The sequence below is a fragment of the Phascolarctos cinereus genome, unplaced genomic scaffold (genome assembly GCF_003287225.1).
Source record: "Phascolarctos cinereus isolate Bilbo 61053 unplaced genomic scaffold, phaCin_HiC Scaffold_2;HRSCAF=192, whole genome shotgun sequence".
Classification (NCBI taxonomy): Eukaryota; Metazoa; Chordata; class Mammalia; order Diprotodontia; family Phascolarctidae; genus Phascolarctos; species Phascolarctos cinereus.
The window spans coordinates 303114368-303129364 of NW_027555625.1; the positions used below are offsets into that span (position 1 = coordinate 303114368).

The following is a 14997-nucleotide window of genomic DNA, read 5'->3' on the forward strand; positions in this document are numbered from 1 at the left end:
CTCTACAACTTGCTAGTTAGGCAAATGGTCCCCCAGCCTCCACTTGAAGACTTCTAGGAAGAACTCACTTTTTAAAGGGTAGCTATTTCAAATATTGAACAGCTCCATTAGAAAGTTTCTCCTTATATTAAGCCATGGCAGGGCTGATGCAACAAAGTAGATAGAGCATTAACCTTAGAGTTAGAAGATCTGAGTTTGACCTCCCTCAGTGCCTTCCATATGTGATCACAGAAGTCACCTATCCTTTCAGTTTCTATCTCCTCATCTTTAAAATGAGAATAACAATGTTGGCATAATCCATTTCATGGAGCAAAGTTATGGAAAGACAGACAAGAATCACAAGAGGAACAGGGTTGTGGTTTTGACTGTGTGAGGGGATATTCACACGAAAGATCAAAGATCCATTTGGGTACCTACATCAGAGAGTTATTAGGAGAAAAGTGTTTGGCAAACCTCAAAGAGCTATGTAACAGAATTTTTAAAGTACAAAGGGATTTGAGCAGCCATCTTGTTCAATCTCTGCCTGAAAAGGAATCTCTGTAAAATACTCAACCAATGTTTACCCGGCTTCTGCATGAAGGTCTCCCAGTTTTGGGAATGGACTACATCTATAAGCAGACTATTCCAGTTTTAGATAGCTCTAATTATTAGGAAGTTTTTTTCCCCCTTAAATTAGGCTTAAATTTATAACTTCTACCCATTACTCCCATTTTTGCTTTCTGAGACTAAACATATCAAGTCTTTTTTTTTCACATAACAGCTCTTCAAATACTTGAATATAACCATCATGTACCCCACTGAATTCTCTCCTCACCAGGCTGAAGACAACCAGTTCTTTCAAATGATCCTCATATCACATGTTCACAGGACTCTTAATCATCCTAGTTATCCCCCTGTGGTTGTTTTCCAACTAATCAATATCCTTCCTAAACTGTGGTACTCAGAGCTATGAAGACAATACTCTAGAGGTGGTCTGACCAGGACAGAATAGAGCAGGATTATCCACCCCTTTTTTATTCCTGGAATGAGAACTTTAAAAAAATTTTTTTCCTCTGAATTCAGCCCAATGTCATATTACCTTTTTTTTAACTGCCACATCAAACTGCTGACTAATATTGAGCATCCAGTCTACTAAAACCAAAAGATTTTTTTCAGAAAAACTTGTCTAACCATGCCTCTCTAATCCTGTATTTGTAAAACTGACTTTTAAAATCCAAGTCTAAGCTTATATTTATTCTTACACCTTCTTATTAGACTCATCCCAATGCTCTAGCCTCTCAAGACCTTTTTGGATCCCAACTCTGACATCTAGTGTTAGCTATCCCTCCTGGCTTGGTATTTTTGATGAACATGACATCTTTTTATTCAAATCATTTTTTTAAAGGACTTAATAGCACAGGGCCAAGCACAGACCTTTGGAGAGCTTCATTGCAGACCTTCTGCAAAGTTGGAATTGAGAATTTACTGACCCTTCTTGGAGCTTTGCCATTCAGCCAGTCTTGAATCCATTTAACTATCATCTAGTATACTCTAGTATATTAGTATACATCTAGTATACTGTAGTATTCTACATCTTCTCTAATAGAATAGTATAATAATTTCAGGTTTTTTTCTAAAATCTATCTCTACAGCAATCTAGTATAGTACCTGTTTATTAACCTTGCCAAAAAAAGAAAATGAGGATAGTATAGCATGACCTGTTTTTAATGAAGCCAAAATATTTTGTTTCTGTATTGCCTAAATTTCCCCCTGTATCCCTCCCCTCTTCAGAAATCAAATCATTATAACAAAGGGTTTAAAAAAAGAGCTAAAAAAAAGTAAAGAAGATGGTAAATTTTTTATATAAATGTATTCATTTTTAGTTTTTGACATTCACTTCCATAAGATTTTGAGTGCCAAATTTTCTCCCCATCTCCCCCTCCCCCCACTCCAAGATGCTGTGTAAATTGATGTAGGCTCAACATATACATTCATATTAGACCTATTTTCACATTAGTCATGTTTTAAAGAAGAATTAGAACCAATGGGAGAAACCATGAGACAGAAGAAACAACAACAACTAAAAAAAAAGAGAGAGAAAGCAAATAATATGCTTCCATCTGCATTCAGACTCCATAGTTCTTTTTCTGGATGTGGACAGCATTTTCCATCATGAGTCTTTTGGAGTTGTCTTAGATCCTTGCATTGCTAAGAAGAGATAAGTCTAGCAAAGTTAGTCATCTCATAATGTAGCTGTTACTGTGTACAGTGTTCTCCTGGTTCTGCTCACTTCACTCAGCATCAGTTTATATAAGTCTTTCCAGGTTTTTCTGAAGTCCACCTGCTCATCATTTCTTATAGCACAATAATATTCCATTACATTCATATACCACAACTTGTTCAGCCATTCCCCAACTGATGGGCACGCCCTCAATTTCCAATTCTTTGCCACCATAAAAAGAGCTGCCATAAATATTTTTGTACACATGGGTCCTTTTCCCATTTTTATGATCTTTGGGATATAGACCTAGAAGTGGTATTGCTGGGTCAAAGGAGGGTACGGTTTTATAGCTAAGAAGGTGGTAAAATTCAGCAAAACTGATGAATATATTAAAAAAATCTGATTTGATATGAAATGGTCCACATTCATAGATCCCTCTACAAAAGGGTGGGAAGTAGGCGGAGATGTCTTTTTATTTTTTCTTCCTTAGGCAAAGCTTGTTCTTTATCATTCTTCAAACTAATTTTTTATAGTTTTGTGCAGATACTTGAAATATTATAATGTCCCTATCTCCTATTACAGAATATGCTTCTCTCCTTACAAGAGTAATTTTTAGCAGGACCTCTTTCTCCATTGAGTCAAGATTTCCCCTCCCCCCCATATTTCATATCTAACCAATTTGCCACCTTACCAATCCTCTTGTAGCTTTTCTTGCTGAGACTACAGGAAGTATATATCCTTCATTGTTCTATCTTCCAGCTCTACCCTTTTATATGCCACTCCCTTCTCCAATTTAGTCAACAAAAGTACATTGATTCATGTTTAGATAGGGGTTGTGCGTTTAGTTTGATGTTTCAGGCCTGCTCCTCCATTCTAACTTCTCACTTTCTTTAAATTCTGCTGTCATCTTTATATGCTTATATACTTTCAGAAAGAAACAACTTACTAGCTCCTCTGTTATTGTTGTTTAAACCTAATAGGCAACTCTGTTTTTTCTTTTAAAAGTATCTAGAGATAGGATAATTTAATTACTTTTTCCATTGTTAGTAGTTGTATGTATTTACTTTGTGTTCCTGTTATTTAGAGTATTTACAAGTTGAATAATCTCATCTTTTTTTGAAAGTAATGTTTCAAATACATCTCTTTTATTAAATATCTATCTTTATTAATTATTAGGTTGGAATGTGTAGGATGTCATTTTGAGTTGTGTTTTGAGTTCCTTTGCTTTTCAGGACATACATTCCATTCCTTTCTGTGGTTTCTGGTGAGTGCAGAATAGTGTTATTTGAATTTCATTTCTTTTATATTTGAAATTTTTATTTATTTTATTTATTTATAATATTTGAGAATTTCCCCTGGTCAATTGCAGAATTTGTTTTTGGTCATTAGTTGTTAAATTCAAACACCATGTGTCTTGGAGTTTGAAACATAATCATTATCTAGAAACAATGAGATGAGATTTTTGCTGGTCAGTAGAAGGTGGCATTGGTATTCTAGAGAGAGTTTCTGCTGCCTTGGAGTTCTCTAAGCTAAGGGTGGTCCCAGGCAGCCAGAAATCTACTTCTCTCTCCCTTTCCATCCTTAATATTTCCCTCTCCACCTACTGTGCCTGGCAGAGCCTCTAATTGATGTTTGTTGCAACAGGACAGTGAGGGAAGTACGGGGGTATATGGTGTGCAGTAGCAAGAAAATCCCCAAGTGGGTCCCAGAACATAAACCATGGGGTTGGGTTTGTGTGCTGTACTGGGCTGTGGAAGCTCACAGAGGGAAGGTACTGAGTGACTGCATTAAGGTTTGGAATTTACCACTGTTAATTCACTAAGCTATTACCTCATTGGACTTCTTGCTTTTTTTGTCCTGTGGAAACAGATGTGATTGCTCTAACTTTGGTGTGTAATTCTTCTTTTAGATTTCTTTTTCTTGGTCGGGGGGGCATGGTTTTGTTTTTTCTGAGAGTTAGTGGGGACTGAAGAAAATGCTTAGTACTCCATCTTGGTCACTTGACCAGGAACCCATGTTGATTTTTTTAAATCACAGCTTCACTATCTGGATATTCATCATTCCACCTCCCCTATAATGATCCATTCTAAAAGTCTCCCAAGAATTGAAGTCAAGCTATGGCCTTTGTACTCCTTCTCTTTTTGAAAATCAGGACAATCTTTCGGGGGCAGCTAGGTGGTGCAGTGGATAGAGCACCGGCCCTGAAGTTAGGAGTACCTGAGTTCAAATCTGGTCTCAGACCAAACACTTGACACTTACCAGCTGTGTGACCTAGGGCAAGTCACTTAACCCCAACTGCCTTGAAAAAGAAAAAAGAAAAAAAAGACAGTCTTTCGGTACCTCTCTTGTTTTCCATGATTTTCCAAATACTGCTGACAGTGGGTCACTAATCATATCTGCCTATTCTTTTAGCACCTGAGTATGTAGTTCATCTGGGCCAGGTGACTTGTCCATACTCTCTTACTATCTCCTTACTCATCTTGGATATCAACTCTCTTCCTAGCCATTTTTATTCAGTCATTTCCAGTACAAAGGTCATTTTGCTTGGCAGAAAAATCAGAAGCAAGATAGGAATAGAGCAGCTCAGCCCTCTGTTATCTGTCAGTTATCTTCATCCCATCCACCCAAAACAATAGTCCTTTACCTTCTTTGATCCTCCTTTTCTTCCAATATAGTTTTAAAAGAACCTTTTTGTGGTCTTTACTTTTCTGTTCCAGTTTGAGCTGATTCTGAGCTTTCGAACTCTTGAAACTATTTTTACAGGACTATGCCACACTTTATTCATGTCATTTGTCTTTGCTTCCCTCTTTGTGCATTTTTTTTAATCTAAGAGAGTTGATGATTTATTTGTGCAACCATATTAACCTCTTTATAAAACTCCCATTTTTGCTCCTCACTGTAATTGTCTATGCTTTATATCTTCAAATTTTCACTCTTGAAGGTTTACCACCCCTCCTAGGTTGACTTCCATTGTAGAATTTTACCCCATGGGATTTTACCTCTTCCTTCTTTGAACTTTTTGGAATCTGCTTTCTCAAAATCTAGGGTTCATATCAGACTATGCTAGTGTTTACTATATCATAAACTCTAAGAGGTAGTGGTCACACCACCCTCTCATCCTGGAGTTCCCTTCATTTCCATTTCATAAACTAGTTCCTCCCCACTGTTAGTGAGAATCAATTCTAGATAGACTTTTTGAAGTATAAAATTATCATTAAGGCAAATCAAGAAGATGTTAGGTGTTCTTCCTTTGTCAAAGAGAGCACCACAAGCAGCTGTCTGGATAATTAAAGTCCCCTATCATTACTATACCATGCTTCTGTGCCAGACTTGTGATCTGTTTCCCAAACTCCTGGTCTGATTCCTCCTTCCGTCTAGGTCATTTGTGTATATGCTGATGACAAAATCATTTCTTTTCTTCCTCCATTGACCTTCACCCAAGTGCTCTCAGCTATATTTCCCATCTGCTTCTTGGGTTTCTTCACAAAATTTACCTTCTTAATACATAATACTACCCCACCCACATGCACACTTTTAACTCTCCTGTTTCTTTTTAATAAGTATACTCATCCAGACCATATTCCAGGTAAGAATTTCATCTATTCTCTATGGCCCCTACCTCATAAGCATACAAAAGCAGTTTTCCCCCTTTCCTCCCCCCTATCTCTCTTTATTTTAAAGTCCTTTTCATTAAATTTATAAGACCAAGCAAATGCATTTTTACCAGCTTTGTTAGGTGCAACCCATCCATGGCTAGAAGCCTGTCATTTGTCTGTTTTAAACTAGAAATCCAAGTTCCATTTTCAAACACCATTTTCCCAAGTCAATCTCTCTCTCTCTCTCTCTCTCTCTCTCTCTCTCTCTCTCTCTCTCTCTCTCTCTCTCTCTCTCTCCTCCCTCCCTCCCTCTCTGTCCTCCTTTCTTTTTTTCTCTTTCTCTTTCTTGTGTTCTGTGGCTTCAATGGGCAGCAGTAAGAATATAGCCTGTGACACCGTGATCTTCACTATCTTGCTAAAGACTTGGGAATTTTAGGAAATACTTTTTTTAAAGTATTTTTTTCAGTTAACGAAAATTTATCTTCTCTCCCTCCTACCTTCCCTAATCCCCATCAAAAAAGGGAGAAATACAAAACTTTTGTAATAAATCAGCATAATTTAAACAATTTCCTATATTGGTTTGGCAATACTTTTAGAGATTCCTTTTCATATCATTATTTGTGCCCATGTGAATCACCAGAGGTGGGTAGTAGTCATCTGTTTTTTGACAAATTTGTCATCTGTCTTAGAAACATGTCCCAGAAAGGCAATAGACCTTTCTGTTGCTGTTATCAGGTTTACAAATAGCTACCTCAGTATCCCTAATTAGGGAGTCATTAGCTATCAGTATTCTTCTCTTCTTTCTCTAGCTCTTATTGGGTGATCTATGGTCCTTCTTTATCATCCTTGAAGGTCAAGCAGCTGCTCTCTCTTCAGAACATATGCAGCTCTTTCTTCTTCAGGAAGACCCTCAAATTTGCTTTTTTAGACCAAAGTGTACAGTTGTCTTTTTCTTTCCTTTCCTCCTTTGTGTGACATTTTTCTACCCTCTCCCTCTCTTTAAGTTTTCATTTGTTTTGTTTTTATATTGCAAACTTTTACAGATTGCCTGTGAGGCTTCATATAACAAATTAAAACAATTAAGTAAAATTAACAATATAATGACCTCATCTGAAAATTCATACAACTTTTCACATCTGTAGCACTCCCTTACACTTCTATTTTTTAAAAATTATTTTGTTTTAATTAACAGAAATCTGTTTTTTTTCCTTCTACTGCATTGAAAAGGAAAGAAAAGAAAAGAAAAGAAAAGAAAAGAAAAGAAAAGAAAAGAAAAGAAAAGAAGGGTAAATCCCTTATAGAAAATATGCCCAATCAAGGAAAAGAAATTCCCTCATTGGCCCTGTTCAAAAAACAGATGTTTCATTCTATGCCCCGAATCCATTACTTCTCTGTCAAGAAATGGCTAGCATTTTTTTTCACCATCACTCCTTTGGAATCATGGGTGGTTATTGTTTTTATCATAGTTCATACAGCTTTCAAAGTTTTTTGTCTTTACAACATTGCATCATATAAATTATTCTCCTGGTTCTGCTTATTTCATTCTTTATCTGTTTATAAAAGTTTTCAAAATTGTTATGTTTTTATAATGTTGGTATTATAGTATACATTGTTTAGTTCTGGTTCTGCTTATTTTACTCTGCCTCAGTTGATATGTCTTTCCACGTTACTTTGAAATCATCTGTTCCCTCATTTTTTTACAGCACAACAGTATACCTTCATATTCATATTGTAATTGTCATTCACTTGTTCCAGTCATGTCCAATTCTTCATGACATCATTTGGTGTTTTCTTGGCAAAGATACTGGAGTAGTTTGCCATTTCCTTCCCCAGCTCATTTTACAGATGAGGAAACTGAGACAAACAGGGTTCAGTGACTTGCGCAGCTAGCTAGTAAGTGTGTGAGACTGGATCTGAACTCAGGTCTTCCTGACTTCAGGCCCAGTGTTCTATTCACTGTGCCATCTAGCTGTTCTTCATATTGATATACCACAATTTATTCAGCTATTCCTCACTTGATAGGCCTCCCTTTAAGTTCCCAGTTTTTTGCCATTACAAAAAGAGCTAAGATATCTATCTATCTAAAACCCTTTACTGTTTTTTTAATCTTTTGAGGGTATAGACTTAGCAACGGTATAGCTGGATTAAAGGATATGCACTATTTTGTGTATAAGATATCTTTTGCATATAATTGCAAGGTGCTTTCCACAGTGGTTGTATCCATTTACAGGTCTACCTATAGTATATAAATAAGCCTGTTTTCCTATAGTCCTTCCAACATTTATAATTTTTTTTTGTCATCACTGTCAGTCTGGTGGGTGTGTTCTACTTTCTAATCTCTTCACAAAGGTTATTCCTTCTACCACTTCAGATCCTCCACTCCTTCAAAGCTCTCATCTCTCTAACTCTTTTAAAGGGATACTTAATTGATAGAGAGGGCAGGGACTATTTTATTTTTGTCTTTGTATCCCCAGCACCTTACAGTATTTGGAACATAGTAGGCACTTAATAAATGTTTGTAGATGATTAACTGTTCTTGATAACCTGGAATGTGAAAAAGGTATTCCTGATCCTCTTATATACTCTGCATATCATTGTAAAATTCTTCCTGGTTTTCATACTGATCAATATTCTAAGTCTTATTAGTTGAACTACTTGTAGAATACCTTAAGAGCACTACAGCTTTTGATTACCTGACAGTCACACCCAACTTTTTTCCCTAGTCAACAGTTTTAGAGTCACATTCTATGTCTTTCCCCTTCTCTCACTGAACTCTTATTCATCCATTAATTTGTTTTACTTCCCAATTGGTTTTACTTGCCTTTTCTCACTACCCAAGCCAAGTATTTTTTCCTTGAGTGCTCCTCTTCAGATTTTATTCTTTTCTTTTGTCAGATTGAGTCTTCCTTCAATTTATCCTCAGATTCTCTCAACTTTCTCCTCCCCTAAATCTAATCTGGCCTTCTTTATACATTCAGCCACCTCCAAATCACCTTTACAAAGTCCTCTTCCTTATTCAGTGTAAAACCTCTCTTCTCCAACTCTTCCCATATTCTTCTCTCATCACAGCCAAAAGTAAAATCAATATGAGTTTCTCTTTAGTTGTTGTTTGTTTCAGTAGAACGTAAGTTCCTTAAGGCCAGGATTGTTTGATTTTTGTCTTTTGATGCGTAGCACCTAATAAAGTTTCTTGCTGTCACTAAAAGTGTTCAAGATGTGACTGGAATGGCCAGCCATCAAAAATGTTATAGAAGAAATTCTCCAAGGTTCTATGTTGTTAAGATTCCTTGGTTAAAAGACTCACTTGATTTCAATGTCATGGCAATCAAAAGAGAAATACAGAAAGAGAAATCCAACTGTGCTATTCATAGACTATTTCCTTTAAAATGACCTATCTGTAAGGAAGACCAATGAATTATTCATTGGTACGCTAAGTTTTGATGAAGGCCTAACCAATTAGAGTTTATGATATCCTCTGTCATCTGAGGACATGTTTCCCAACTATTTGACCCCCTACTCTTCTGAAAAAAGTAAGTGACTGAGGTCTTCCTTCTGTGCCTTCCCAGGATTTAAGGCTTGGTTACATTAGCAATAGTCTTGAAGTATCTGAAGACAGTAATATTGTTAGCTTTGAGTGCACAAGATAATGATTTACATTTTGTTTGCCTTTCGTGTGTGTGCATGGGGAGAGGACTTGTGTCCATCGATCATATTATTATTAATTTCAGCTGGCAAGATTTGGGCACAGAACTGAATGGGCCAAAGATGCTATTCCCTTTTCACAGTGAACTCTGGAAGGCTATGAGCCCCATTATCACTGAAAAATAAACTTCAACTGTCTCATCATTTTGTTAGCTTGGACTGTGTGGAATTAATAGATATTAGATATGATCCTGGGGGAGTCAGTTGACTCTCAGCCTCAGTTTTCTTATCTGTGAAAGGGAAATAAAAGTAGTACCTACTTCACAGGGTTGTTGTGAGGATCAAATCAGATCAAATGTAAAATGCTTTCCAACCTTTAAAATGCTATATAAATGTTACCTATTATTATTGGAGCTGAAACAGATCTGGTTAGAGACCATATGATTCAACCTTCTTATTTTACAGAGAAGGCAAGCAACACCCAGAGCAATAAAGTGATTTGTCAAAGGTCATACACTAAGTCGTGGCAGAGCCAGTTTCTTGACTCCCAATCCCAATCTTTCCACTCATCAGAACTTAATTATTTCAGTATCCAACTAAAATATTACATGGATACTTTTTCTTTAAAATGAAAAAGTCATGCCAAAGGTAGGTGATTTATATGATTTCTTTGTGAACTCAAAGTAAAAAAAATATATATTAAAAATAGAAAATCAATTGGGGCTCTGGGTAACTTATTTCTTTCTTCTCACCTCTTTGATAGAACTGTTATAACAGCTTTTCCCCCAATACATTTGTGTCTACTTCAGTTGCACAAGTATTATACTCCTAATAATTGGAGTTGTGATCAAATGAAGGTTAGATTGAAAAAATTGTATTTGGCATCAGGAGACCTGGACTCAGATATTGATTAGACTATAAACTAGCTGTGTGATCTCCACCTTTAGAGACCTTAGTTTACTTGTCTTTAAAAGGAAGAGATTGAACTAGATACTTTCTAAGGTCATGTATAGCCCTAACTTTTCTTATTCTGTATTGTAATATTCTATGATCTAAGATCCTTTTAGCCCTATCATTTTATGTTTTAAGATCACTCTAGTGTTTTGTGCTCTTAAATTTCTTCCAGCCCTAATATTTATTCTCTCATCTGTTGTCTGGTAAATGCAATAAAGGAAGTTCTATTTGTTTGTTTTTGATGTACTTCAGATCTGAACAGTGTAATAAGATATCAGGAATGAGAGAAGAATCCAGAGAGGGAACAGATGAACCACAGCCAGAAGATATTTTTGATGCAGAAGCTTATATGAACAATGAAGCCAGCTTACCCTCTATCTGCCTCAAGCAAGTATTCCCGAAGTATGCAAAGCAGTTCAACTATTTGCGTTTGGTGGACAGGATGGCCAATCTGTTTATCCGATTCCTTGGAATAAAGGGGACGACAAGGTTGGGACCAACAGGGTTCCGCACTTTCATAAGGTTGGTAAGGCCAGACTTTACTCTGTATTTTCTTAAACTATATGTGGAATATCCCTGTCTGTCTCTGTTAAATTGCAGTGCTTAACTGTCGATCAGTGAAAAGAGCTTTGACATGGAATCAGAGTTCCTACATTCAAATTCTGTCTCTGCTGATTATTACTTTTGAGACCTTGAGGCAGTCACTTAAACTTACTGGCCTCAGTTTCTTCACCTATAAAATGAGGGGTTTCAGCTACATATCTTCCAAGGGCTTAACTCTAGATCTGTGATCTTATGACCACTACATTTTCCTAAAGCTAATAACTCATTAATAAAGCACTTTATGTGCATTATCTCACGGTCTTTAATCTTTGAAATTCCCTGTGAGGTAAGTGACCCAACCAAGTGTTATTATCACCATTTTATAAATGAAGTAATCAGGGCTCAGGAGTTGAAATGATTTGGTCTGGGCTACACACCTAATTCAGGATATGAATCTAGGGCTTCTCTCTCCTAGGCCAACAAATTATTCTACTTTGATTCTGCAAGTAAATCGTATGTGTATATGTACACAAGCATAGACATATACATGTGTATATATAGGTATATTTCCCCTGAAAGGAAGATAAACAGAGGAGAGATAGAAGATTGAATAGCTTTGCTCAATTTTAAATACAGATCACAGCCTCAGTGAGAACAACACTGTATGGGAGACAGAGAGCTGGCCTTGGAGCCAAGGACAGCTGAGTTCCAGGCCCACCTCTAACAAACACTAGCCATGTGGCCCTGAGCAAGTCACATACCTTCTTTGTGTTCTGGGCCATTCTCTGAGACAAGAAATTGCAGAAAAGATGACTACTTTCATTGGTAGGGGGAGTTTTCTCACCTGAGGTTCTCTATTCCAGTGAAATAACAGGTCTAGGCCCTATCTACATGCCTGTAATAATAATTATGGTGTTTATATCATCCTGTTCAGTTTACTATACATCCATCATCTCCTTCAATCAGTTTACCATCTTTGTGACCTTAGGCAAGTCAATTCTCCTTTCTGGGCTGTAGTCTTATCTGTCAAATAAATGGGTTACATTAATCTCTTCTTGTTCTAAAAGTACATATATATATACACATGCATATATATATTTATATTTACTTCAATATTTAATGTATTTATGATTTCAGTTCAATTGGACAAACTTTTATCAAATCCCTATGATGTGCAGAGAACACATAGACAAGAATGAAACGAAGTTTACATTCTACTTGTGGGATACTATTGGGACGTATATAGGTGTTATGCAATGATAATTAGAGCTCTGTGACCTGGGGGGATTTGAGGAAGCCTTCTCAGAGGAGGTGGCATCTGAGCAAGGCCAAATATCAAAGGAGTCTTGGAAGCTGAGATGAGGAGGGAGTGCATTCCAGGCATGGGAAATAGACATGTAGGAGTAAGATTGAGTGGGGAAGCATCTAGTAGTTCTGTTTGACTGGAATGTAGAGTTCATCAAGGGAAGTACCTTTCTGTAAGGCTAGAAAAGGGAAGATGGGGCCAGTTTGTGGAGAGCCTCAAAAGCTAGACTGAGGAGTTTGGATAGATACTCTGGGGTAGTCAAGAAACCACTGAGGGTTTTTGAACAAGAGAATGACATAGGCAGGCCTGTGCCTGAGGAAAATGACTTTTGACAGCTGTGTGGGATGAAATGAAAGAAGGAAGAGTCTGGAAGCAGGGAGACCAATCAGGAGGCTTTTACAATGGGTCAAATGATAGGTGATAAGGGTCTGAATCAGAGTGGTAGAAGTGTGACTGGAGAGGAGGGGAAAGTTGCAAGACATGTGGTGATAGAATTGGTAAGATATGACAAATGATTGGATATAAGCAGTGGGAGACACATAGAAGTCAAAGATGATTCTAAAGTTATGAGCCTGGGTGACTTGGAGGATGGTGATACCCTCTACAGGAGAAAAGATAGGTTTAAAGACAAAATTTCAGTTCCATATTGAACAGAGAGTTTGAGGCATCCACAAATATTTGCATTGTTATGGGTTTTTCCTGTCCAATTAAAAATTGTAACCTACTCCATTAGTAAATGGTCTTTATGAGTTGCTTTGATTAAAAAAAATGATCATGATGTGGCCAAACTTCTGGCCATAATTCTCTCTGGACTTAGCTTGAGTGTCTTAGATGACATTTACACAGTCTATTATTGGAAAGGTCTTCAAAGCCTTTTCTGCTTAGAGGAACCTACCCAAGATTATGTTCCCCTGACATATATCCTTCAACAATCCAAGGTCCCCTCCAAACCCAGAAGAGACATCAGGGTTATCGGTGGAGGAAATGTGTATATAATATGCATGATAAAAGCTAAATATCACAGGGATCCTGATTATTTTTTAAATTAATTTATTTTTAGTTTTCAACATTCACTTCCATAAGCTTTTGAGTTTTAAATTTTCTCTTCCTCCCTCTCCAAGACAGTGTGCAATCTGATATAGGCTCTCTATATACAATCCTATTAAACATATTTTCACATTAGTCATGTTGTAAAGAAGAATTAGAACCAATAGGAGGAACCACAAGAAAGAAGAAACAAAACTAAACAGAAGAAATAAAAGGAGTGAAATGTATGCTTCAAACTGCATTCAGACTCCATGGTTCTTTCTCTTGATGTGGAAAGCATTTTCCATATGAGACTTTTGGAGATGTCTTAGATCCTCACATTGCTGAGAAGAGCTAAATCTATCAAAGTTGCTGAATTGCACAGTGTGGCTGTTACTGTGTACAACATTCTCCTGGTTCTGCTCACTTCACTCAGCATCAGTCCATACAAGTCTTTCCAGGTTTTTCTGAAGTCTGCTTGCTCATCATTTCTTTTTTTTCCTTTTTTTAATTTTTTTTTGGTTAGGCAAATGACTTGCCCAGGGTCACACAGATAGTGTCAAGTGTCTGAGGTCAGATTTGAACTCAGGTCCTCCTGACTCCACGGCCACTGCTCTATCCGCTGCATCACCTAGCTGCCCTTCGTCATTTCTTATGGCACAATAGTATTCGATTACATTCATATACCACAACTTGTTCAGCCATTCCCCAATTGATGAACATCCCCTCAATTTCCAATTCTTTGCCACCACAGAAAGAGCTGCTATAAATATTTTTTATATGTGGGTCATTTTCCCATTTTTATAATCTCTTTGGGATACAGCCTTAGAAGTGCTATTGCTGGGTAAAAGGGTATGCATATTTTTATAGCCCTTTGGGCATAGTTCTAAATTGCCCTCCAGAGTGGTTGGATCAGTTCACAACTCTACCAACAATGTATTAGTGTTCCAATTTTCCCACATCTTCTCCAACATTTATCATTTTCCTGTTTTGTCACGTTAGCCAATCTGATAGATATGATGTGGTACCTCAGAGTTGTTTTGATTTGCATTTCTCTAATCAATAGTGATTTCTAAATCATTTTTTTTTGTATGACTATAGATAGCTTTAATTTCTTCATCTGAAAACTGCCAGTTTATATCCTTTGACCATTTATCAATTGGGAATGACCTGTATTCTTATAAAGATCTTGATTATTTTTTAACAAAATATATTTTATAACAAAAATATAGCAGAGTAGATAGACTGGTAGACTTGGAGTCCAGAAAGACTGAGCTCAAATTCTGACATTGACTAGCTGTATGAGCATGGGCTACTTATTTAGGTTAACTTCTTAGAGTTTCATTTGATCTGTAAAATGGAAATGATAATATCTATAGTACCTTCCTCACAGTTTTAGTGTGAGGCTCAAAATAGATAACATATGCATAGAGCATTCTAGAACATAAAATTCTATAAATTTCTATAATTATTATAATTATTATCCTATAACAATAGTAGTATTTTGTAGTATAAATATAATTCAATAATTATTGTTGTTGTTACAATTTTCTAAAAGACAAAGGGGAGAAGGTGGTGAGTAAAGGAGAAGTAGACCTGGAAGGGACCTTAGAAAGGTAAAACACAGACTATTCAGAGTGAAAGGGACCTTAGATCATAGAATGTTAGACTTGAAAGGAGCTTTAGAACAGAGAATGTTGTAGCTAGAGAGGGAAGCCTGGTATAATGAA

At 36.7% G+C, this 14997-nt stretch overlaps 1 protein-coding gene across 5 annotated transcripts in view; it reads left to right on the forward strand.

The window, feature by feature from the left end:
* Positions 1–14997, forward strand: part of TTLL11 (tubulin tyrosine ligase like 11) — a 253372-nt gene that overhangs the window by 170629 nt on the left and 67746 nt on the right. For all 5 annotated transcript variants that reach the window (XM_020967575.2, XM_078150148.1, XM_020967578.2 and 2 more), the window contains one exon: positions 10645–10914. In XM_020967575.2, coding sequence (XP_020823234.1) covers positions 10645–10914 — 270 coding nt within the window. The remainder of the gene's footprint in view (positions 1–10644; positions 10915–14997) is intronic.